This window comes from Dermacentor andersoni, chromosome 9 (genome assembly GCF_023375885.2).
Source record: "Dermacentor andersoni chromosome 9, qqDerAnde1_hic_scaffold, whole genome shotgun sequence".
Classification (NCBI taxonomy): Eukaryota; Metazoa; Arthropoda; class Arachnida; order Ixodida; family Ixodidae; genus Dermacentor; species Dermacentor andersoni.
This window is the reverse complement of record NC_092822.1, coordinates 94,869,486-94,894,962: the sequence shown is the minus strand read 5'-3', so window position 1 is coordinate 94,894,962 and position 25,477 is coordinate 94,869,486. Positions and strand designations below refer to the sequence as shown.

The following is a 25,477-nucleotide window of genomic DNA, read 5'->3' as shown; positions in this document are numbered from 1 at the left end:
TTACCTCAACCTTAATTAACTTCGCCCTAATTAACACCGAAGGTCGTGGGTTAGATTTCCGCCAAAGGCCGTGGGTTCGAATACACTAATTGACTCAATCCAAATTAACTGTGCCTTAAGTAACATCGTCTTAATTAAACCAAAGGTCGTAGGTTCGACTCTCGACCTTTGCGATGTCCAGTGGAATCCAACCTGAGGACATGGCCGGTTTGCCCATGTCTTGGAGCTTGGAGCTAACTTGCAGCTTGAATGTTGGTGCCATAACGCCTGACAACGGATTTTTCGACCCATGAGCCATCTAAGGATTCCACCTTAATAAACGCACATGACACACTAGCGCTGTCGTTTAATTAGTGAATGCTTATTGGAAACATGTGCCGATTAAACGTAGAATCAAAAAACGAAACAAGATAAGACACAAAAGAAGGGATGTCTAATTCAGCGGTCACATGGGAAGTGTGTAGGTGGGCGTTATCTAGAAAAGCTAACTGCTGCTTAGAGCGATAGATGGTTGGCTCACATGACACTGCGCATGCTTTTCAATCTGCACATCCTCGGCGATTCCACAAGCATACTGACGTATGCGTCTCGTGAGAATGGACGTGAAATCTGCGCAGCAGACGCAAGGCTAACACTGACTGGATCAATGGGAAATAAGTGTATAGATTTTAGGCAATTTAGATATTCCTTCAAGTGAACATTGGCTACATTTACGCGAACCGGACACGAGCTGGTCGAGTCAGATATCGGACTGACCGATCCCCACGTGACCGCATTTACATCAGCTCGTTTCTGGCTAGCCCGAACAAAGATGGCACGCAGCGCCGAGCCAAGACATCAGTGCGTTAGAACTGGGCTTCCAGTTCCCGCAGCCACCGGCAAACAGCTTTATCTCGTGGGTCTCATCGTTACGGTGAGGTGGCACTGGACAGTGCTTGTCTTTACCTTGTCGTGACACCACTTCCCGCTGACGTCGCATAAATCGCGACGTCGCAGTGTTCCCGCGAGAGTCTTACCGCTGCTGGCCGTACACCCGTACAAGTTTACTTGCGCATTACAAACGGGTCAGGCTGGGTCAACACGCCACATTCTGTAGGGCTTGCTCAGCCCGACCGGCTCTAGCGTTTACTTGAACTCGAAAGCTCGATTCAAGTCCGGCAAGCCGTCTCGACCCACTTCTGTCGGGTTCATGTAAGAGCCCTGATTGATACACTGGCCAGTTCGATCAACGTAAGCGATGCACCAGTCTTCAGCTGTCTGCGCAGCCCGCGCTGCTGTGTCAATTTGATGACGGGGCAGCGGGCGACAAAGCGACGATGTGCGAAAAAGATGGCTGCCCCCGAGAAGCGCTGAAAATTCTGGTCTATACTGAAGGAAAGTGCGGGACCAGGCTAGTTCTGGTAATCCATGATGATGTGCACAATGCGTCCTTCGTCCTATGTTTTTCCATCCTTTGTACAGCAGTCGCTCTGTGCGCACCATCTGGTCTATAAACCAGAATTTTCAGCACTTCTATGGGACAACTATCTTCTGTGGGGGCTGTGGCAGCTTGGGGAGAAAAAAGTTGCGGCAGAACCCATCTCGATGGTAAGGTGTTAGCATTGAATGTATATAGAGAAACAACGTACCGTCCAAACGAGTTATGTATGAAGCGTGTACTGCAGCGGGATTCCTCTTTCGCGCTTCCCTAAGAAATCGTGCCACCGCTACGAAGCCTGCGTGTGACCTCCGAAATTCGTGGCACGTCGCTGCGTGCGAATGCTGACAAACGCGCCGATGGATGCATGGATGGATGGATGTTAAGCGCGTCTCCTTTGCAACGGGTCGGTGGGTTGCGCCACCAAGATCCTGCTATTATACTGCCTAATTGCCCTACCTAGGTTAAACAAGAAAAAAAGAAAAAAAAACCTATGAGCTACCACAACCAAATTTTCTGATCCCCTATTGAGAACTTTGCTTTTGTACGTCTCCGTTTTTTGTCGTTTCCCTCCTTCCACCAATCTTCCAATTGCCTCTTACTAATCTCTACTGCGGACATGTTTACTTTTCCACTGCTCTCGCTGAACCCAAGGGCTTCAAGGAGGCCAGTGGTGCCTAAATCAACCGCTGCGAAGACGTCTTCACATTCTAATAAAACATGCTCCATCGTTTCCCTACCTTTACCGCGACAAGCACATGCTTCTTGTTCCTTCTATATCTCGCTTTATAGGTGCCTTTTCTAAGGCATCCCGATCTCGCTTCGAAAAGTAATGAGCTTCCCTTTGAGTTATCATAAATTGTTTCTTTCCTGATTTCGTTTTTTTCCTCTTAAGTGGTTACTCATGTCAGGTTTCTTTCCCATTGCCGCCGCCCATGAAATTATTTTAATCTCTCTGACTTTTCGCTTGACGTTCTTTGTTGCTGTGTTGCCCAACCTACAGGCTGCATACTTGCTGGTAAGCTTCCTAGTTCTTTTCCTCCACTGTGAATCAATGTTTTTCCTGTACAGATACCGCAACACTCCCCCAGCCAATTTACTTTCTTCCCTATGACGACTCCATATCATGACGCCATGTGGCACATGGCGCCATCTAGTGGAACTGCCGCAAAGTCTGCCCGTGGCCTCGGAGACGAGAAGTCAGGCGCGCTGGGGCTTGCGAAACCTGGGAATTGTTCTCACGACTGGCCGTACACTCAGTAACCCCATGTTGCCGAGAGGTTCATTGAAGAGCGACACATACCTAGTATATTCATAGGCAAGCTCACTGAAACATGGGCGTGAAAGGCATTCATCGAAAAGCGGTAGATACCCAGGGTATTTGTGACGCAGCCTGATAATGCGTAGGGTTGCTGTCCTCGAGGAACCCATGTGACGTCTTTTCGATTACGCTCGCCTTCGGATAAATTTAAGGCATCTTTTTAGCGATTGTAGAGCGGCACATTCCCAGTGACACATACCTAGTCACGCAAGTTGGCGTCAAAGATGTACATTGAAGAGCGGCACAAACATACTTGCACATACTCAGTGACCAAAGTTGGCATCAAAAGTGGTGCATTGCAGACCTGCACGGACTAAGTGTCACACACCCTGTACTCCTTGTCTGCGTCAAAGACTTTCCTCGATCAGCGCTAGCAACCCAGTCCCGCGTCTACAGTGACCCATGTCGGCGTGAGAGAGGTTCGTCCAACGCGACACTTATGTGTCACCTAAGTCGGTGCGATGGTTGGCTTAGAACCCTGTTACGTCCGTACAGACAGTCCTTTGCGCTACCCATGTGACCATTGACTACCCCGTCACCTAGGTAGGCGGGAACACGGTTACATACATACATACATACATACATACATACATACATACATACATGCATACATACATACATACATACATACATACATACATACATACATACATACATACATACATTGATAGCCTCCGGAAAGTGCGTGAAGTATCCTAAGAATGCTGATATATTAAATGTTAGAGAACAATTGCGATAACGATCAGACTGTTCTTATCGCACGCTTGACGCCGCGTTCGCTCGCCATGACTTTGCCGTTCAGCTGCCCCGTCATCATGATTGAAAGCCCAACGCCGGCTGCGCCGAGCTGAAAGCTGTGCCGACATCATAAATATCGGTGATGCATACGTCAAGGAGTACTGTTATGACAGCATGCCACTGACATGACACGATGAAAACGGCACTGTGCTCAGAAAGCGTTGCTCCTCGTTACTGGCGAACGTCACATATCATGTTGGAATAACTGAAAAACACATCCCACGCACTGTGGGAATGGATGTAAGCGAAGCTTCGTCTGCTGTTTGCGTTCGTTCGCGTCATTTGGCGGTGATATATTGACCGCATACGACAGTCGTGACGGGATGTGAAATGTTACCTTGCCTGCTGCGCTTGCGGTTGTTGTTCTTGTTCCGCTCGACGCTTTATGCGAGCCTTCGTCTCGTCGGCACGCATGGAGTCGGCACAAAAGGGCACGCTTCGGCGCCATTTTGGGTTGTAGCGTTGTAGTACTGCCTGCTGTCTCTCTCTCTCTATTCCCTCGTTAACATTCTCCCCACCTCCTCTCTCTACTGTCGTTGCTGTTGCGGGTGAGCACGGAGCCAAGCGCGGCAGATCCTGCACAGTATTCGTGTGGGGTCGCGCGTGCTTAGGCGTCCAGAGAGCATTGTGCAGATGCGACGCGACGTCAATCTTGACACGAGCTTCTTCTCTGGTCGTCTTTCCTTTGTACCACACTCTCGTCATGTATTAACGCGACAGCGTTAAGGGCCCCGTGTCGTAGAAAATCTGCTGTCGATGCCGTGGGCATCACTTGGCGAATAATCATTCTGAACCACAGCTGTGCAGGCCCTCCATGTCGCTCATACCTTGTCTTACATTCTTTACAAAGTCATTCCTTGGAATATTGAGAATGACAGCTCATAAAGAAATGTCATGAAACAAACACTGACAGCGCATGCTTTTTATGTTTTTGTGGCATGGACATGTCTCTGCCACGTCTCGACGCGGCTGGCGTTAGTGACGTGCCTCTTAACTACGTCCTGACGTGGCCGGCGTTACCGGCGTGCCGAATAGCAGCAGTCGCAGCAGCCCACAGCAGCGGCAGCAGCAGTGGGAAAATCGAAGGAAGAGGCAAAGAAAGCTTCGCCATAAAAAGGGACACTATGAGCACATTTTCAAAGCGATACTCAATTTTATACAAGATACAAGATATTATACAATTCAATGTCCACAACTCAGTGTGCTCCGTTTTCATTTGAACCATATTATATTTCTGAATATAATTTTCTTTTGCGTAAACTACACCAGGATTAGACCTGCTAGACCTCTATACCCTAGAATATATAGGGTGTCCCACTTGGGCCAAACAATAAAAAATATACATATGCTGCGCAGCTGACAAATCCAAGGTAATGTTGTTGGCCGTCGCTTGGAGACACTCGGACTATTTCTTTTTTCATTCCGCCTCATTAGATATTTTGTCCTAATTAAATAATTAACTTCTCAATTATTATATTAAGATTAGAAGTGTAAATGAGGAAACTGTAGAGCAACATGAAAAACTCTCGATACAGCTTTGCGTTGCTCAATACATGCTACATAAGAGTGTTTTCCGGGCCTGAAAGATTGTCCGCAAATAGATGCGAAATTGCCGCGCGACTGGCTTAGCGCTTAGCGTGTATTCGCTGGCTTCTTTCACCCTCGGAAAAGCACTTTTATGTATTACGTATTGAGCAACAGAAAGCTGTATCGGGAGTTTCTCATGTTGCTCTATACTTGTATTGACACTTTTCATATAATTATAATAAATAAGAAGTTGATTAATTAAGACTAATTATCTAATCAGGCGGAATGCAAAAAAAAATGATCTGAGTCTCTTCATGTGATGGCAAACAACGTTGGTTGTGCCCAGCTACGCAGCAATTACGTATTTTTAAAGTTTGGCCCAAGTTTAGTAAGGCGCCGTGTATAGTGTCAAGCCTGAGAGCACTATAAATAATTTATTATAATATATTTACTGCTGCCAGTTGTACTGCGTTGCGACGTCACGACGTAGTACGTGTTCGCGTGGGAGCAGGACACTCGCTCCTGCTCGCTCAGTCGATCCGTGTGTTGCTGGTAGTTACGAGGGCCTACGTGGAAGCAGGGTGGATGACCGATCGAGCCGGCACAAGGCTCAGAGCGCCGAAATGTCCTACTACCACGTGGTGTCATACTGTGTCGCAACGTCAAGAGTCAGTAAAAACGAAACCCGAAACTGACTGTAGAAAAGCTACTGTAACAAATTATGTAGGGCGCTGTGAGGCGTAACACTATTTTCTCTGAGGCTTAGAGGTACTGGACGTTCATTTGAAGCACCAAAATATAAGAAGACGATGAGTCGAAAATATTATGCCCCTATCCCTTAAACGCGCTTGCTCTAAAGGGGTGGGCGGGAGTAATAAACTTCGGTCCGCAGACGGTGCAATTCCGACTGCGGGCGTACAAATGTGACGTGCGCTAATTTGCGAACGTTAGTTGTTGAGGTTATTAGACTGCGGCCCAGAAGACCAAGCGTTTTGGAAGCAGTATAGCACAAAGAGAGAGAGAGAGAGAGACAAGTGATAAGGGAAGGGTAGGAAGGGTAACCAGCCCGAGCCACCCGGTAGGCTACCCTGCACTTGGGAAAGGGTGAGGGGACTGAAAGATGAGAAGGAAGAGAGAAATTGCCGCTCTGCACTAGTATGTACTCAATCAAGCGTCCATCATTGCATCAGTCACAGTGGACATACAGGCTGACGCATTTCAAGAAACGTATAGCAGCGCTTTTGTGACTTTGTTAATCGCAGAAACACGAGACCATGGTCCCAAGGTCTTCTGTGAAACGCCTGTCGTCTGAGTGCCCTAAAGCTGCTCGAAGGGCAATCCTCTCATCTTCGCATGTTAGGCAGTCGCTAAGCAGATGCTTGATCGTTTCTTCTGCACCACGCGTGTTGCAATTGGCATTGTCTGACATACAATCAGGAATGAGTAGGCGTTCATGAAAGAAACTCTTAGTCGCAGGCGTTTCAAGATATGGCATGGGGTAAAGCCGTTTTGTTTAAGCTTTAGGAAACTGTATCCGTTCCCGAAGCCAGTCTGTCCTAATCGGCGTATATTTTCGCCTATCTATTCAAATTGAAGAACTTCATAGGGAATGCAACGCGTATGAGCATATTGGGTAATTATGTATATTGTTTTACGCTTTGTTGCTCTTGTACACTGTCTGGCCACAGGATTGCTGCGAGCGAGAAGCCCCCTATTGACGCTGCTACTCTAAATATCTCAATTTCTGTTACTTCGCTCATTTTCCTTTCTGGAAATGGCAATACGAAATTTCGCTTACGCCATAGTCGGAGCTATTTGCGTAATCTCACTTTCCCCCTGTAATCCAACACGCAACCTGCTCGATCAATACAAGAAGCTCCTCAGCCGCCGAGTCACCAGGGATGATGATTCGTTCTGAACGGCACGCATGTCGCATCGTCTCGCAGAAGGTGACCTGGGCAACGTCATCCCTTTCGCGCAAGACAACCGCCAGCTGGCGCTCTGCATGGAGCACGGCCTGTACCGGCTCGACCTGGACACGCACCAGAGGGAGCTGCTGGTCGAGATGCTCGACCCCAAATCGACGGTGCAGTCCCGGCTCAATGACGGCAAGTGTGACGCTCTGGGACGCCTCTGGACTGGTGAGGAAAGGCTGTCGCTCTCCTCGAGCTGGCTCGCGACACGCTGTTGTGCGTTTCACTACATCTAGTCAATTCCAAAAGGTTGCTTTTGTTTCTGATGAGCGTTAAATAGAATTTGCGGTGATTGTACTGTTATGAGGTCAGAAACGCACTTCTTGGTTTTCGTTGTTGTTGGCGCCTTGAAAATTAGGGCACATACCCAAATAGACAAAGAAGTAGGGAAGAGGGGGAGGACAGGAGCGGAATAAAATGCAAGTTTCGATGCAAAGGCGAATGACCGCCGTTTATAACTCGCCGCCAGCAAATTCCGGGAGAGTTCACCTCGAAAGCTTCGCTTTAACATAATCGCGCAAATACAACCCCTGTTGATGAAACAGCGCGATAATGAAATGGCCAGCTAAATACCCCCGCACCCGCCGTGGTGGCTCAGTGCATATGGCGTTGCGCGCTAAACACGAGGTCGCGAGTTCGAATCCCGCCTGCGGTGTCCTACGGAGCCGACATTTCTAATATGTTCATTAGGCCCAAGGTAATATACCTCACGTGGTCGACATTAATCCGTAGCCTCCCATTGCTGCGTACATCTTAATCATGTGGTTTTTCACGTAAAATTGCAGAATTATTTCTTTAACGTACACAGAGTATATACAGCGCTACTTCTCATTCTATCTCAGCGCACTTTCTCCACCATGTTAATCTAACCAACCAGCTCACACGTGCACCCAACTCGTGTTCGAACCGGGTTATGTCTCCCGTTGCCACATGTGTCCGCGACGCGTTCTCGATGTGCCCCTTGCATCGGTGAAGGCCTGTACGCCTCGCCCTGTCTGGCCCTCTCAGCGCGCCGCTTTTCCTGCGCCTCCTCTCCTCAGCAATCATGGAGCATGACACAAGGCTAAGACGGACCGTCGCGTGACGGTCTTGAAGTCTATTCAGAAGATACTATAAAGGAATCGCTCGCAGGAGATACGTCCACACCGTGCGATAGGCAAACTGAATTTCTAGTGCCGAGGAGGTCTGCGTCTACTGCTGTTTGTCTCACAGGTTGGCTGTGGCCTCAAAGCCGGACCTGGTCGACCAGCGCCCATTTGATGCCCTGGCCCGGCGGGCTGTGCAGGCCAGAAGGTTCCTGGAATAAGGGACTCTCCCAGCTCGAACGACAAGTCACAGTTTCAATTGTCGTTCATTCACCATCAACATAGCGCCGAGCGCACTGTCATTGCGGAGTCTATGCGGGAGAGTAGAAGCGAGAGTGATTGAGTGGCGAAGGTCAATCGAGACTATGGTGTCACTAAAAGCTACCACGAACCAAGCAATGCCTCGAAAGATACTTAGTTCACAAGAGCCGAAGTGCAGGTAGGCTCCAAACGGAGTAGAGATGGCTGCATAGGTTTCCTCATCCAGGCTAGTTGCCTAACGTCATGCTCACTCCACCAGTCGCATTAGGTTCTCGCCTTAGAGCCACGGGGAAGCTGGCGCAGTAGCAGCGCTATTTCTGGCATAGCGCGGGCATTATTGGCATTGCGCAGGGATCGCTGGAGCTTCTGAAATCGACTACCCTCAGTGACCGATTGAAAGCGTAATGGTCAGCCCCGCGTGTGCGCAGTATACTATCGTTCGCCTTTCTTATGATTCGCCTTCCGTCTCCGCTGCGATACAGTCAATACAGTATCCCCGTCACCGTGTCACGCATGCGCCGTGACAGCCCAATGGATATGGCGCTGCGCATTCGATCCCGGACCAAGGCGGCCGCATTGCGTGGGGGGCGAAATGCAAAAATTCGATTGTCTGTACCTAGATTTAGGTGCAAGTTGAAGAATCCTGGGTGATCAAAACTGATCCGGAGCCCCCGACTACGGCGCGTAGCTCATAATCGTATCGCGGTTTTGGCACTTAAAGCCCCAGAACTTAATTCTTTTTTTTCAATTTCAGGGTCGATGCCCTCCACAGGGGTGCAGAACCTGATACCAAAGAAGAACAACTTCTGGTGTTACTCGAAGGGAACGCTGAAGCACAAGTTGAACGGGGTGACCTTATCCAACGGCGTCACATGGACGACGGACAGCAGGGTCATGTTCTACGGCGACTCGGTGCCCGGATTGATCTACGCCTTCGATTTCGACATTGCCGCGGGCGAGATCAGTGAGTATGCTGATCGTGCCACTCGCGATCTATTCACTTCATGGCAGCTTATGAGAGAGACACTTGCTAAGGACTTGGGCCAACTTAAGCTGGTGTAATATATAAAATCTGTTGTGTCATCAATCCATTTAATACCTCCAAGAGTAATGATGTTTACTGTTGCTACAGTGTCGTCGTTGGTATGATTACATTGAGGTTGTTTGTCGAACGGCAAAGGTAAGTAGAGTGAGGGGTGTCAGGTAAGCTGTTGTCACACTTTTGGGTGCCAGCCTTTTGGGGAAGTTCCATTGGAAGTGCGCCTTTCAATCGACGTGCGCAAAACAAAGACTGACAGCAAGAGAAGGGCAGCCACGAAATCTGAGCAGGCCAGTTTTTTTTTTTTTTTCGGCCACAAGAAGAAGGTCACACAAGCTTTCCCAAGCTTACGGTTGTTAGGACACAGAGAACGTGCCTGACGCCTTGCTTGTAAAGCTACATCACTTGAAGGGAAGAACTTCTGGTTGAACACGATACCATTGCATTTCTTCACGGCCGGAAAATTAGAAACAGAGACTGCAGATGCTGGACTATTGCTCACGCATTTACTCGACGCTGCGCTACAGTAGACAATACCCGCACCACCAATACGTCATACAGCGCGTGCAGTTCACGCATATTGTAATACAGTTCATATTATTTACGCATCGAAGGAAGTGGTGCTAACGCAGTTATATCCCCTTCACTTTGGATACAAAATGCAAATCTTTAGCTTGCAAGATGCCGCTCGTTCGCCTGCCTGTGGAGTCGTGAACCCTTACCTGGTGTTTCGTGATGGCTTTAGGTAATTTTTTGTAGCTGCATCGAAGGCACAGCCACTCAGTTTTCGCTTTGCACAAAGTGCACATAAACAAAGGCTGTGCAAACCAATGACTATAGTTGACCTCGTGTCGTTCAGAGAAACACCGGAGAGTGCGAACAAGTGAGTCTTTCCTGCAGGGACGCAAACCAACTGATAACATCGCAACAGTTGTAATGGCCGCTTCCGGCCTTTGTCAATTAGTCCTTACGACCTAAACTTCTAAACGTTAGTTCGCTTCTAATTATTGTTATAAAGTTGTGCAGAAACCGTACACGACGATTGCCAATGTAGGCAAATGGCCAAACACTTCTAGAAGGCTAATCACGTTGTTAAAAGAACGATGCGCTCGATGGCGTACCTTTTTTTTTTTTTTTAGTCAGGCTATGAGGGTAGCGTTTCTTGTTGCCTCTTGCAATTAGGCAACAGCGATAGCGCAAGTAGTTATGGGTTCGGAACTTGACTATCGCTCCGTCATCACGCAACCTCGTGTTCTCTGTCTTCCGCCGGAGCTGCAGGTTCGGGTTATCGGCGACTTGAGGAAATCCAAATGGTTCTGCCGTGTCAGATGCACGAGTCATGAACACCTACTCCGAAGGCACGCAACCTCACAACACAACATAGATAAATGCTTGCAGCAGCCTACGATCTTCGTCCGGGCAGTACTGCTCGGACCAGATTCATACAATCTGTGGAAAGCCTCTGACACGGTTATCTAGAGCGCTGTAGCGTTGCGCTACAAGGAAAAGAAAGCGTAATCTCACCAAATGTTCAAGGTTGAAGATGCGGTACTCCAGATTGCGTGGTTTTCAGTTCGTAATGCTCACGCTCAACGTAAATAAACAATACATTCTTGTCATTAGTTAGATAGGAAGCAAGAAGCGTTCTTCAGCTGTCCCGGTTCTCCACCACATCTTCACAACTGTATTGCAGAGTCCGTGAAAATAGTTCCGTTATAACCTTGCTCTTCTGCTTGGCAACTGCCTGGAAATAGTGTTCGAATGAGCCTCATTAAACGTAGCACCAGAAAATATAAAATTTCTTTGTGTGTGTGTGTGTGTGTGTGTGTGTGTGTGTGTGTGTGTGTGTGTGTGTGTGTGTGTGTGTGTGCGTGTGTGCGTGCGTGCGTGCGTGCGTGCGTGCGTGCGTGCGTGCGTGCGTGCGTGCGTGCGTGCGTGCGTGGGCGCGCGGGTGCCATTAAATTGCACCTTAAACATTTTGTTAGAGGTATATCTGAAACTTGTGGTTTCGGGGCACCAAGCATCTAGCGGAGTGTGCACGAGACTCTTACCCAGTTCCCTAATCTCCGAGCTTTAATACAATGCGCTGTAACTGACTGCTATTGGTGCACCATAGAGGGTATGCTTAGTTGAAGCGTACAGTGCACAGAATAAGCCTCCGTCCAAGCTGAACTTCCTAGATGAACAGGAGCCTGAGCCATCGCAATCTTTGCGATATGTTGCGTTGTTCTTTGGAGGGATTGTTTGGGCGGTTATTGAATGTGCAGCTTACGCACTGGAAAAATTAAAACTTCATCGTGCCACCCATAACACGAAATACCACTTGGTCGATTATTTTGTACGCCTGCAAAGGCACACAGCGGCAACAGCTTCGGTTTATGTTCCTTTGAGACGCCCGATTCGGGGATATTACGTAAGGGTTGGGGCACAAGTTTAATATTGTACAAGATCAAGTCATATATATATATATATATATATATATATATATATATATATATATATATATATATATATATATATAAACAAGAAGAAAGGGGGTTAACCGAGGGGCCCGATTTTTATCAGTCATATCATAAGAAGCCAACAAACACTGACACCAAGGACAACATAGGGGAACTTACTTGTGCTTACTAAATGAAATAAAGACACGATAAATTGATGGAAATGAAAGTGGATGAAAAAACAACTTGCCACAGGTGGGAACCGAACCCACAACCTTCGCATCCACTTTCATTTGCATTAATTTATCGTTTCTTTATTTTATTTATTAAGCACAAGTAATTTCCCCTATGTTGTCCTTGGTGTCAGTGTTTGGTGTCTTCTTATGATCTATATATATATATATATATATATATATATATATATATATATATATATATATATTGGAAATGGTCAGTGACGCGTTGCATAATAACGGATGTACAGACGATGTCGAAAATGGCAGAGGGAGGCCGTTCCAGTTACTGAGCATTCGACAGTGGCGATCGATCGAAGACAGATCTTGAGCATAGCTTCTCTTCTTCAGTACATTATATTACCGTGGTTGGCTTTGAGCCAGAAGATCAAGAGGTTCCCAGAGATTTCACTTTTTGTCAGTTACAGTCATACAAGGTGACGGAGAACGAAGCCAGGGAAGCCACATGAAAAGTTAATCGTTATGGTTTATTCTAATGTGGAAATAATAACAAAAAGGGAAACTAAAGTGAACAAAATTATACTTTGCTCCACGTGGAAGCGGAACTATCTTGGGCATTGCGCTTGCAATTTATTATCAATAAACTACAGAGGCGACTGTCCTTCCGACCTCTTTCTTGTCTTTTTGTTTACAAGGCTGTCCCTGAGGGTGTTAGTGCCGTTGACGGCCTAGTTCGCGGACAAGGAACGCCCTTTCAAACGCAGTCGCTCATGTAGTAGTACGTAAGCTTAAGAGCAAGCAAAGGGCTAGCAAACTTTCGTACGATATACCTATTGGCATCAAGAATAGCAAATTCGAGACCCTCGCTGCAAAAAAGCGGCCCGTGTCTGTACAGGCAACCGGCGAGTGCTGGCCGATTTCCGCACGACGCCTGGCTACGAGGACCTCGGCCTTCCGGACGGCATGACCATGGACGTCAACGACAAGATCTGGATGGCGTGCTTCGAAGGCAGCGCGGTGGTTCAGATTGACCCAGAGACCGGTGGGGCTTTCCTCCTGCATAAAGCGCCACAATTTACGGGGCGCATGTGCCCACCTTAAGATTTGCAGGAAATCTCACGGGAAATACAAGCAAACAGTAGGGGAGGACCCTTGCTAAATCAACGGCGAATTTTCGGGTGAACGATGTGATTCGGTGGGCGCACACCGGTCCCTGCGAATTCTTGCTTGTACTTGGAATTCAATTCCATTTAATTGGAAATCAGTAGTTGAAATCGAAACATGCTTGCATTTTGAGCAGTTTAGAATCATGATCCAACCGGGGCACGAGTTGTAGCTTTCATCGTGATTATTCTTCAATAATATTTGGTCAGACACATCTGCGGCTCTGTAGAAAGAAAAGGCCTCCGTATAAAGCTTAATTTTTTTAGCATCTGCAGAGACCAGTTTCGCTTACATAATTTACAAACAACATTAAATGACCTGTAGTTGATCCAGTATTGATCCTAGCGGTACTCCCAGATTGGCAAGATATGTAAAGCACTCGAGGTCATTACCTAATTGAGTACGGTGGTCAGTTATGTATTCAAATTAGGACCAGGAAGCTTTTGACTCTTCCTTTGTTTGACTCTTTGACAAAGGAAGTTTGACTCTTCCTTTGGCCGGGGTACCTAACTGGGTACCTAGCAGCGTTTCCTCACAAATTGTCCGTGCCATGTTGTCCTGAAACAGCACTAAAATCATTTTTATCCGTTCGTGCCTTCGTAAACGTAAATGAGTGTTTCGGTCGTCTGAGGGTCTGCGCTCCCAAAAACGACCGGAAGCTGGAAAAACGAGAATCGTTCGTACGTTCGATGCTTACCCCTCTGACTTGTTTCAAGATGAGAGGTGCTGCGAGGGAAGGAGAGCGTATGCTGCGTGTAGGCATGCCATTCCATGCATGCCGATCCATGCCAATGACATGGCGAACCGTCTAAGCGTTACTATAGGGACTAGTCTGCGTTATTGACTAGGTACGCGTTCCTAAATATCAAGAGCGAATCTCAAAAAGACCGCCGAAATGATGCCTGAACTTTGCTCTCGAGGTGAGATAAATAAAAGCGAAAATATGAAACAGCATTCACTTCCCGTGAAAGAGGCCAGCGATGTAAACGCAACCACGTGTTGGCGTGACGTGGGGTATCAGAGCACAACCATGTAGGTACATAACGTTTCTGTTTCATCCTGGCTCCTGAAATCGGCGGAGACCTGATCACAAACCGCTTCTACGGTAAAATAAGTGTATACAGATTTTGGATTACGTCGGTAGAAACTACGTATTTGGAGATTCAGAGGTAGCTCGGCTCTAGCTAAGGAATAGCGCGCTTGCGTGTTTCCAGTGCTCATAGGCATCATATGAGCGACTTTTCCCGCCGATAAAGCCTGCGTTGTGCATTTATGGACAGACACATACGTTTTGTAGCAAAGGCAGGAAGCAAGCTTTCCAAGGAAGGAAAAAGTGGAGAAGGAAGGCAGGGAGGTTAACCAGTTTAGCCTAACCGGTTTGTTACCCTACACATGGGAGCGGGATGGGGGGATGAAAGATGGGGAGAAGAGATAGAGGGCACATAACGTTTCCACCAGGAACAACCAGGTAAGTTTGATTGAAAGTGCAAAACCATCGGTGGACAGTCTCGTAATCTGTAGGCAATTTGCGAACTGTAGTAGTCAGCATGAATCGTCTGTAGGTAATCTGTAGACCTTTCAATAAATGGTTGCAGGCTTTCATAAATTTGTCGCACAAGTATTTACCGGGTGACACTAGTGCCGGTAACCCTTCTTCGACGTCACCGTACAGCTCACACATAGTCATCTTTTTTTTTTTTCGGCAGCCAAGATCCTCACCAAGATAAGCTTTCCAGCCAAGTACACCACGTCGTGCTGCTTCGGAGGAGAGAACTACGACGTGCTGTACGTCACGACAGCCAGTTTTCGCCCGGACGCCACTAGGGCCGAGGACGGCCTCCTCTTCAGAGTTACCGAGCTGGGAGCAAAGGGCAAGGCAGCCTACGAGTTTGGCGGTTAGACCCTAGCCGTGCTAGGCGTGCCGATAGACGCCGCTGCGGCGTCGAAGCGACGGGTAGGCGCTGTACTGGTTAGACGCCCGAACAACGCGCAGCATGTTTCTTCTTTTTTTGACCGTTTGCAGCGGTTACTTTTCGAAGCGCCAGGAGATGGCGCTACCAGCACCGACTTCATGCAACGCCACGCAACGCGGGCGGAATGGTCGTGATGTTCTAACTACTGCGTATGTAAAATGACATATTGGACACGTGAAACGAAGTGTGGCGCTGTATACCGAAACAATGTATCCCGAGAAACGTAAACAACTGCCCTCATAATTTCTGAAGAGTTAAATTCGATTAAATTCCATACCTGGCTTCTCCACCGTCATGCCTCCCTTGAATACCGGCTTCTGCGCCTTTCGCGCTTTTCCCTGTTGCTCTCTACGAATGTTGTTATTGCACTCCTGCTTTCCAGTTTCTTATTCTACAGTCATAGTCGAGGGTCTTCCTGAACGCGTACTTAGGTATCTTGAACACTCCATACGCAGTCAAAGATGTTCTACACATGCGAAGTCCGTCTGACAATGAACAAAAGTCCCGTGACTTACTTCCGGGTCACGGGTCAGTGGCTTTGGTGTTCAATCAGCGTCTGCACGGACGGTGCTGTAGTTATGTTACATAGCACTGGAGGGCGCCACGGGTTACCCTTAGTTGTATATATATTCCGACACTAATCGAAAAAGTCGGCAGCATGTTACACTCCTGTAAACACGTGAAGGTGAAAACGTGCTGCACACGTGGTAACGCATTAAGTTATCCAATCGGAGGGGTCGGACTTCTTGCAAAGGCATAACGAGCTGCAGTGCGAAGTAAACGTATTGCCATGTAGATCGACTTCCGCAAAGACACACGCGAACACCTAATGCACTACCTAAAGGTTCTTTCGTTCGTTCTTTCTTTCTCTCCGTCGTTTTTTATTTCCTTCTGTCACTCTTTGTTTCTTCTCTCTCTCTTCTTTCGTTGGTTCGTTCTTTATTTCGTTTCTTCATTCATTCTTTCTTTTCTTTTTTCGTTTCTTCTTTCATATTCAGCCATTCCATATTTGCTTGCTTACGGCTGTGTCAGCTATTCCAGATTGCGTTATTTGTTTCGTGTATGAGCCATTGCTGATGATGACATTTTCGTACCACTCGTCAACTTTTTTGAACCGTTCGACTTGATGGTAGTATTTTTTGAACAACTCGACTAGACCCCGCATTCTTGCGCGTATGAGCCATTGCAATGAGCCACTCAAGGCTTTTGCCTTTAAGCGGGTTTCGTTAGCCTAACGTCGCTGTGCCTACTTGGCCTGAAGGCCACTCTGCACGTGTCAAGCGGAGATACAACAGACAGTAAACGTGATCGTAACGTCATGCAACGTCATGCTGATCTCTGGTTGCTTTCCTGGGGAAATGAAATTAGCTCGAGTCAGTGTGATCTACAAGAGTGGTCACCTAAATAACTATAGTCCTATTTTTGTGCTGTCAGCTTTCGCAAGAGTTACTGAATATGTAATTAACCATCGCCTATATAGTTACATTTCCGGCAACATTTTTGTAGGTCGACAATTTGGCTTTAGAAAAAGAAGTTCGGAATCCGCCTTACTTAGTATAAAAGAAAAAAAATGCTTAGCAACTTTCCGCGAAAATCAATAACGGTGAGGATGTTCCTACACCTGCGTAAAGCTTTTGATTCAGTATCACACGACGTACTAAAAAGAAAATTGAGTTATCACGGTATAAGAGGAGTAGCGTAAGACTTACTCAGTAACTATCGCAATATAATTGCCAACAATACACAACTGTATATCGTATCAAGTCGAATAAAGGAATCATTTCAACAGGCGTACCTCAACGGTCTTTATTATGTCGGGTCCTATTTTTGATATAAATCAACGGCGTAGTTCACGTACAATTTACTAACGATATTGTGATTTAGGCTAACCACACGAGTGCATTATTTTTGTTGAACAAGATTATCAAGAATTGCAGTATATAGCAAATGCACGGTAGCCTGAACTCGCAATATGGCTAAAAGAAAATCACTTGCAATTAAATGTTAACAATACAAACTATGTAGTGTTCAGACTAAAAGATCATTCACAGTAATTTCTACTCGAAATATTGCATGAAGTCAAAATCAAGTGCGAGTCAAAAATCTAATTTCTTGGTGCATTTCAAGAGAATATCTTGTGGTCGGAACACATCAATTATTTATCCATTAAAGTAGCTCGTTCATTCGGCATAATAAATTTCTTTATGCATTACCCGTTCGAGTAAAGCTGGTATTGTATTACTGCTTGTTTACTCCTATGTTTATTATTGCATTTTATTATGGGGAACGATTATGGAAACTAATGTAATGAAGCTTTCCATACTCCAAAAAAAAAAAGAGCTGTACGTGCTATTCAAAATGTATCACTTCGTAAAAGCACGAGAAGTTTACTTTTAAAACGCAGCCTACTGAGCATTGCAGAAACATATCTAAAGAATTTATCGATTGATTGCATAAACTAGTCAGAAATGATAAACAAGCTTTTGAACAAAACTATTTAAATGTGGGCACATCGTACGATTTTCGACATAAACACTATGGGTTTGACCCAACACGAACAAATTATGGCCTTCAAGAACTTTCGGTTGTTATACCTCGTACGTTAAACGCTCATCCAGAAATGATTTTCTAATTAGGAAACATTTAAACGGTAAGCTTCTTTCAAATCTTTTAAACAGTTTGCTATAACGAGAGATATAAACCAGTATCGTACCCTTTTCTTGTTTTCTTCTTCAGTGACCTCGTTATGATTTCTGTATCTTTAATGAACGCTTAGTAACTACCAATGACTGATTTTTCAAACTACTGTTTTGCATGCTACGTAATGACTTGCATTGCTGTATTTTAGCTTCGTTCATGTTATCTTTGTGTTTGTTGTTATTATTACGCGTGACAAGGAAAATGTTTGAATTCCACTTAGTGACTGTGTAAACACTGTGTAACATTTTTTTGTAAATCTTACTGCAACCGCATGTGCCGGAACTACCGAAGGGGGTCAGGTGTTGCGAAACACCTTTAGCCCAATCTTCCTCGCTCTTCAGTGCACATACTGTGAACCGAAATAAAATGTTGTTGTTGTCCAGACCACCTCTCCCTTTCTCTGCTTTAGATTTCCTTTTGTCCACCTGCGTAGGATAGCGCCAGTAAGAGAGTGAGTGAACAAACTTTATTTCGGAGACCAAGCTGTTCATGCCCGAAGGTGGGCAGCCACCCTATTCCAGGTAGCCGCGGCCCTGCGCTGATAGCCTAGCCGAAGCACCAGCCAATACCAGCTGATAGCACCAGCCGAAGTTGGTCCTCGGGTTTAGGGCTTGTCAACTGTACCTCCCACTGGTCTGCTGTTGCTGCTTGGATAGGCGTTGTCGGCGGGTTCTTTTTGCACTCCCATACCATGTGATCAAAGGTATGTGGTGCATTGCAGAATTGGCAGTCTCTTGTCGATGTTGAGGTGCACATTTTGGGTAGTAGAGTACTGTGTAGGTAATTGCCCATCTGAAGTCTGCGTAGTACGACGGCTTCTTATCTCTTAAGCTTGGAGTGCGGTAGCGGATATTCGCTCCTGTTCTTCTTCTAATGTTCTAGAGTGTTGTAGTATTTCCTTTGTTTCATTTTCTCTTGGTCTGACGGTAGACGATGTCCTGGTGGAGTTGCTGGGAGTACGTATTCTCGGGTGGCGGCGTGAGGCGCTTCGCTGCCCACCAAGTATTTGTGTCCAAGAGTCCAGACAATGTACGTTTTAAGGATGTCTTGGTTCTTAATGATGTTGAGTGCGTTCTTGATAAATCCTCCGGCCCGAAAATGGTGACAGGCTACCTGCGAGTCTGTGATGACAATTACCGGCGCGTCACATCGGCAGTTCCGTATGGCCATTCCTATGACGACTTGTTCGGCTACCTCAATGTCCCTAGCGACTACTGGTGCAGCTGCTATCTCTTCGTTCTGCTTGTTGGTTACGCAGGCAACACACCCCTCTGCCTTGTGTCCGTGTACCTTATTTCTGACCGGCTGCTTTCCTTGTTTAGCATCTTTTGTAACGCGTGGCTCTCGCTTGTTTTCTCTCTTTGTCGCATTCTGGGTGCATGTTTCTTGGTATGGGTGCTACGTATATATTTGCTCTCAGGGCCAGGCTACACTTTTTGGGCTGTTCTTCTTCGACAGGGCATCCAAGTCTTCTGACAAGAGCTCTACTGTCCATGCTAAGCTTTAGCCTTTCGATTTGGTTCGTCTTGTGAGTATCCGCCAATCTTTCCCAGGTATTATGTACTTCCAGTTCCAGCAGTTCTTTTGTTGACATGGTGGGTGGTAGTCCTATTGCCAATTTGTATGTCTTTCTTATCAGTGTGTTCGACTTGTCTCTTTCACTATTCTTCCTAAGTATGTTGCACCGCAGGTGATTCTGCTGATGACCAGTGCTTGTATGAGTTTTGGGTGTCTTGTTCCTTTAATCCGTCTTTTATTTGTGACCCTCTTAAGCAGGTGTGTAACCTGCGTGATCGGTTCTTGAACTCGGTGCACTGTGGCAAGAGCCGCTCCGTCCATCTAGAAGACTAATCCAAGGATACGAAGTGTATTAAGATTTTGGTAGTGGAATCCATTTAGTGTTACTTTAGGATCTGGTGTTCCTTGGGGGGTGGGGGGGGGGGGGGGGGGAGCGCCTTCTTGCCCACCATCCTATGATATCTTTTTGCAAGTCCGTCGGTCGCTGGTCGAGTTCTCGCCGAGTAGGCGCTTCTTCACAACAATAACGAAAAAAAAAGTTATGCTTACTCAACGCACATGTTGAAATCTATATGAAGCAAAGATTTCGCTAAACTGTTTATGAAATTCTATAAATTTCCCCATTTCGTTCCTGCTTCTTTAGCGTAAAGGAATCTGGCACGCGCATGTCCCCTGGCGTGCCCACGCTACGCGATGGGACGACCCTTATACTGGCTTGCACTTCTTTGTTTAATATTTACTTTGAATGTACCGGCCACTTCTTGGTGATTCCCTCTTTTGGGTATATGCCATAGTATGGAAATCATAATCACTATCAACACGCGGCGATCGTCTCAACTTGCTAGTTGGCGTCGGCACCATGCCCATCGCCCGCTTCTGGGCCAATCTTCTGTTGCGGATATGTATCATAGCATGAAAATGATCATCATAATCAACACGTGGGGATCATCGGAAAATGCTAGTTGGAGTTAGCACAAGAGAACTGTACGTGCGGTTGAGGCTTAATGGTTAGAGCATCGGGCTCCTGCGCTGAGAGGCCGAGGTTCGTGTCCCACTGCCGAACGGAAACCACTTGTTACAGCGAAGCTGCTACTCTCTAGTTGGTCGGGGTTTTTTCGTGGCGTGCTCACCAAAAAAAAGTTTTGGCTGAAAAAGACGTTTGTTTTCAGCTTCCACGTAACAGAATTACGTATTCTCGCATATCCGAATGACCAATCAGATGCTATAATGTCTGCATGTTGTGTGTAAGTAGTACGTTGCGAATTTTGTGGCATAGTTTACTTTGAGAAATTAAATTGGCTCATTAACACACTCGCGCCAGGTGGAGGGCCTACAAGGACGGATCCCTAATCGCAGCTGGAAACTGCTTTGTCTCTTTTTCAGTTTCCGCGTAACACAATCATGCTTTCTCGTATATTTAAATAAATATACGAAGCTATCATGTCTGCAGCTAGTGTGTAAGTTTTACATTGCGCATTTTCTGACGGAATCGACTATTAAACATTCATGTAGTTCAATAATGTACTTGCGCTTGGTGGAGGGCCCACAAGAATGAGGATGTATGCTGCACGTCCGTGTGTGCGCGTGACGTACGTCGCTTGTGGTGGTGGTGCTTGTGCAATGTCGTCTCACGTCGGTTGTGCTTGCCTATAGCGTTGGCTATAGCTTCGTTATGTATCCACATTCACAGGGTGGAATGGAGGCGGACTGAAGTTAGTATGTTAAGGACCATATGCTTGTGCAGCTTGCCTGTCCGTGATATCACACTCTTAACGAACAAAATTTACACCCTTTTAGCCTTATGTTGTCCCACAACAATAATCCTCGTCTACCTTGCTTGTGTTTCCTTTCTTAAAATCCGGCGCGCGCTATTTTCCTCTCGAGAATGCTATGTCACTTTGATATATAACGCGCAAGCTGTTCGTGACTTGGAAGTACCAGGCTCGCAGCGTTGAAGAAAGGAAATGCAGGTAAGACAGACGACGATTATTGCTGTGGGAGAAAATAAGCCCCAAAGCCGCGTAATTTTTTAAGGAGTGTGACATGATGCGCAGGCAACCTGTACGAGCATATGGTCCTTAACAGACTAACTCCATACATGGAAGGAAATAGGTACATGCCCGACACCATGTATCGATTCCGCCCGCACTTGTTGATTCAAGACATCTTGCTACAACTGAAGGAGGACGTCATCGATGATCTAATCAAACATAGCAAGAGCTCAATCCAGGCCATGGACGTGAAAGGAGCCTTTGACAACGTCTATCACGAGGCAGTGTTGAAGAGCCTCCAGGACATGCACTGTGGCGAAAGAACATACCGCTACGTACAAAACTTCCTGACCATCAAAACAGCGACAGTGACCCTGGGCAGCCGAAATCGGACAACTTTGAGATGGCGAACAAAAGAATTCCACAGGGCTCTGTCATCTCGCATCTCCTTTTTAACATAGCCATGCTGAAACTACCAAATGTATTGAACAGCATAGAGAGGATAAGACACGCCCTTTATGCAGATGACATAACCATCTCGACAACAGGTGGGTCCCCAGGAACTCAACAGGATGCACTGCAAGAAGCGGTGGATCGTACAGAAAATAACCTCAAGACTTGCGGGCTAGCGTGTGCAGCGGACAAATCGGAGCTGCTCGTACTAAAAGCGTGAAACAGGTGAAGACCGCCAGAAGGTGAAATCCCAGAACCAGAACTGTGTCTCAATGAAGTGCAAATCAACAAAGTAGAGTCGCTCAAAATCTTTGGCCTACATGTACACAAGGACGGAACAAGCGTCGTCACCCTACCCAAGCTGCAAGAAACTGTCACGCAAGTAGTACATTTGGTACGACGAGTAGCAAACAGAAGATACGGCTTGGAAGTACGAGATGCAGTAAGTATTATCCAAGCCCTCATCATTAGCAGAATCACCTACGGCACCCCTTGCCTAGACCTAAAGAATGCAGAAATCGAAAAAGTGAACACCCTCCTCCGGGATGCCTTTATGATTGCCATTGGCATCTCCGAACGCTTCTCGACACAACGACAACTCCGGTTAGGTCTCCACAACACCTAGGAGGAGCTAGTCGAAGCACACAAAGTTAACCAACTCGAACGTCTCAAACTTACTGAAACAGGAAGGGCAACACTCAGAAGGTTAAAATATGCTGAAGATGTGCAAATGCGCGACGATTCGACAGAGACAATTCGACAGTACATCTCTTTAGCCCCCATTCCAAGAAACATGCATCCAACCCAGCATGAAGAAAGAAGAAAAGACAGAATTCAGGCTCTCCGAAAAACCTACGGCCGCAATCCGGAGACAGGATACACCGATGCAGCGAAATATACAGGAACTCCGGCCAATGCAATCAGCGTCGTCAACAGCAAGGGTAAAGGGAGAACGGCAGCTAATATCTTAACAAGAGAAACGGATACGGCAGAAGAAGCAGCGATCGCCTTGGCCACCTGAACCTGGGGTGAGGGGCAATAATATTCACAGATTCACAAGCAGCTTGATGGAATTTTGAGAAAGGGAGAATGTCCAGGCAAGCCCTGCAAATCCTCACGAGTCCCTCCTGGGCAGTGAGGCAGCCGACGCTTCCGCCCAAGCTCACGTTCACCGGGCTTTCTCAAAGGACGCGCCAAGGAGAACGGATGAAGTCCCGAAAAAGTACAGCACTATTCTGCAACACTACAGGCTATACAGAAAAACTTAACCGCAACCTCACCCCAGCCTAACTAGGGAAGATGTAGTAATTATCCCTCAGGAAATTGCAAACCAACAGCCACGTCCACGGTATCTTGACACTCTGGCTGGAAGCGGAGCTGCCTCAAGAGGGAAGGGCGTGCAAAGTTGTGCTTGAAATATCAGCTGTTTTATAGCCGTGGAGCCGCTTGTACTTTGCGGACACGATTTCCACCGAGTGATCTAAGCGTCGTGCTTGCATGCCTGGCCAGTAACTGCACATAGTCTTCGACGCCACCCTCGCCGTTTGTTCTAGCGCTCATAATTTTTCACTTTCAAACAAGCTGCGACCATTCACTTGTTCCAGTGGCCCTTTGCTCGCACTCGCTTGGAAAAAGTAACTTGGTCACTAATCAGCCTGTTTCGCTAGTACCTAATGGTACTGCCATTCACACAGTAGCCTAGGTTGAAGATTAAACAACTGCAGTAAAACATAAATTAATTCCGATGCTGAATTGTCACTGCATCTGGGAGCGGGAGGACGGTCATCTAGAGGGCTCGGTGACCTTCTTATGCCGTCTTTTGTTTATGCGAAAGCGTCAAATGACCTATTTAACCGAAAAGCCGGTGTCTCTCGTCCGCAGCAGCGAAACAGCAGGTAAATTCCCCACTGGCTGCGACGCCACGTCACGAGCGCGCCTCGACGGAGCATAGCGGGTGAGAAGGAACACCTGCTGTTGCAATAGCGCGCCAGGTGTTGCGTGAGGGGAGAGGGCATCACCGCGACGCCAGGTCACCTTCGCTTTTGCTTTCAAACGCCTGTGTTATCCGCGCGTTTCTTATCAGCGCAAGCTCCCGCCTGCGTACTGCGTCTCAACAAAGTCAAATGAAAACGCGCCAAGCGTCTCAACGCGCTCGCTTTTCCCGGAGGAATTAACTCGAAAACCGCAGCGGCGTTCACTTGGACGTTAACGATTGCGCATTCACAATTGATAAGTGCTTAGGTGTCCTCGAATTTTCTTTGTTCAGTTCTAACAATTTCTTTTTTAATCCCAGGGAGCATATAACTCGATTCGACATATACAAATGGATTATATAATGAGGCGGACATTACGCGAGAAACTACAATGTCCATGTGGCTAATTAAAAATATCTTTCTTTAATTATTCACTACAGGTGATGTATTATCAAAATGTAAACCGTACAGTATTTAAATTGTGTCTGTTAAAAAGTAATGTTCAGGCTAGCGTCACTTTCGAGATATCCGTCCTGTATACTGCACAAAAAAAAATGCACTGGCGTTAAAATTAAGATACCCCGTGCTGTTTGATGCTGATTTTTGAGAAACTGTTAGCTGGAACGCCAAAGTATTTTATAGCGCAATTTAAAGCGGTTGTCTCGAAAATGGTGTTAGACTAACAATTGCTGCTAAGCAAGCACATCTTCGCAATTTTACAATTTCAACGTGCGCCTTAAGAGAATAATTAAAAATGTAATAAAGAGTGTAATAAAAAATGTAATAAATTTTTAAATTAGCACTCAGAAATTTCTTATGCAGATAATATTCACCTCTACCATCTGTGCACCTAAATTGCGGACCGGCGCTATTCATCACACGTGATTCTTTATAAAATAATCTGTTCAAGCTCTAACAAAAAGGCGGTGTGTCGATCAGCTTTAGCTGAACCCTCTTCGCACACCCACTCACAGACAAAAATATAAATACGAGTTGTGGTCTCTGTGATTTGATCGGAAACACCGAGATAAGAGGCGATCTTTTACGTTGAGGTGCAAAAGAATTACAGCAAGGTTCGCACGTCAGCTAGTTGGTGACATTCATGTGCGTTGCGTTTGTGTCCTTGAGCTGCTGTTGCATCTTTGCGCTGTGCCTTCTACATACGAGAAAAGTTTCTCACGGGAAACAAAGCGCCTTAGGCGATCGACGGTGTAAGTTACGACAGACATTACTGAAGTGATAGATTTTTGTTGTTGTTTGGTTTTCTTGTTTTGCGAATGGTGAGAGTGCAGTAGCTGCCTCTGGCGCAAAAAATCGCGGCCATTCCACTCTGTGAATGGGCTACCAGCGGAGCTGTTCTTCGGCAGCAGGCTCTGCACGCGGCTTCCGCCTACCAGCGCACGCATCATACTAACTGCCTGTTCGGTTCTTTACGTAGGCGCGGAAATGCAGCATATGGCTTTTTTTGCAACCGCCTGTCACACCAAATGATCGATGCGCGCTAGGTCCATTAGCGCTCCCTCGACGCAGCCAAACCGAGCAGCTGGCCAAGTCAGGAAGGAGCCGGGGTGGCTGTCAAAACCGCATTGCGTTCGCGCTTCGCGACGTCTCGAACGTTACCGATCGCCACCGAATCACTCTCGAACCAC

General features: G+C 46.6%; 1 protein-coding gene across 1 annotated transcript in view; it reads left to right on the top strand.

The window, feature by feature from the left end:
• LOC126528396 (regucalcin-like) overlaps positions 1-18,269 on the top strand; it is a 29,710-nt gene extending 11,441 nt beyond the window's left edge. The window contains exons 3-6 of the mRNA XM_050176288.3: positions 7,010-7,204; positions 9,137-9,346; positions 12,952-13,098; positions 14,927-18,269. Of these exons, the coding sequence (XP_050032245.2) occupies positions 7,010-7,204; positions 9,137-9,346; positions 12,952-13,098; positions 14,927-15,120 (746 nt within the window). The 3' untranslated portion in view covers positions 15,121-18,269. The remainder of the gene's footprint in view (positions 1-7,009; positions 7,205-9,136; positions 9,347-12,951; positions 13,099-14,926) is intronic.
• The last annotated feature ends 7,208 nt before the right edge of the window (positions 18,270-25,477 follow it).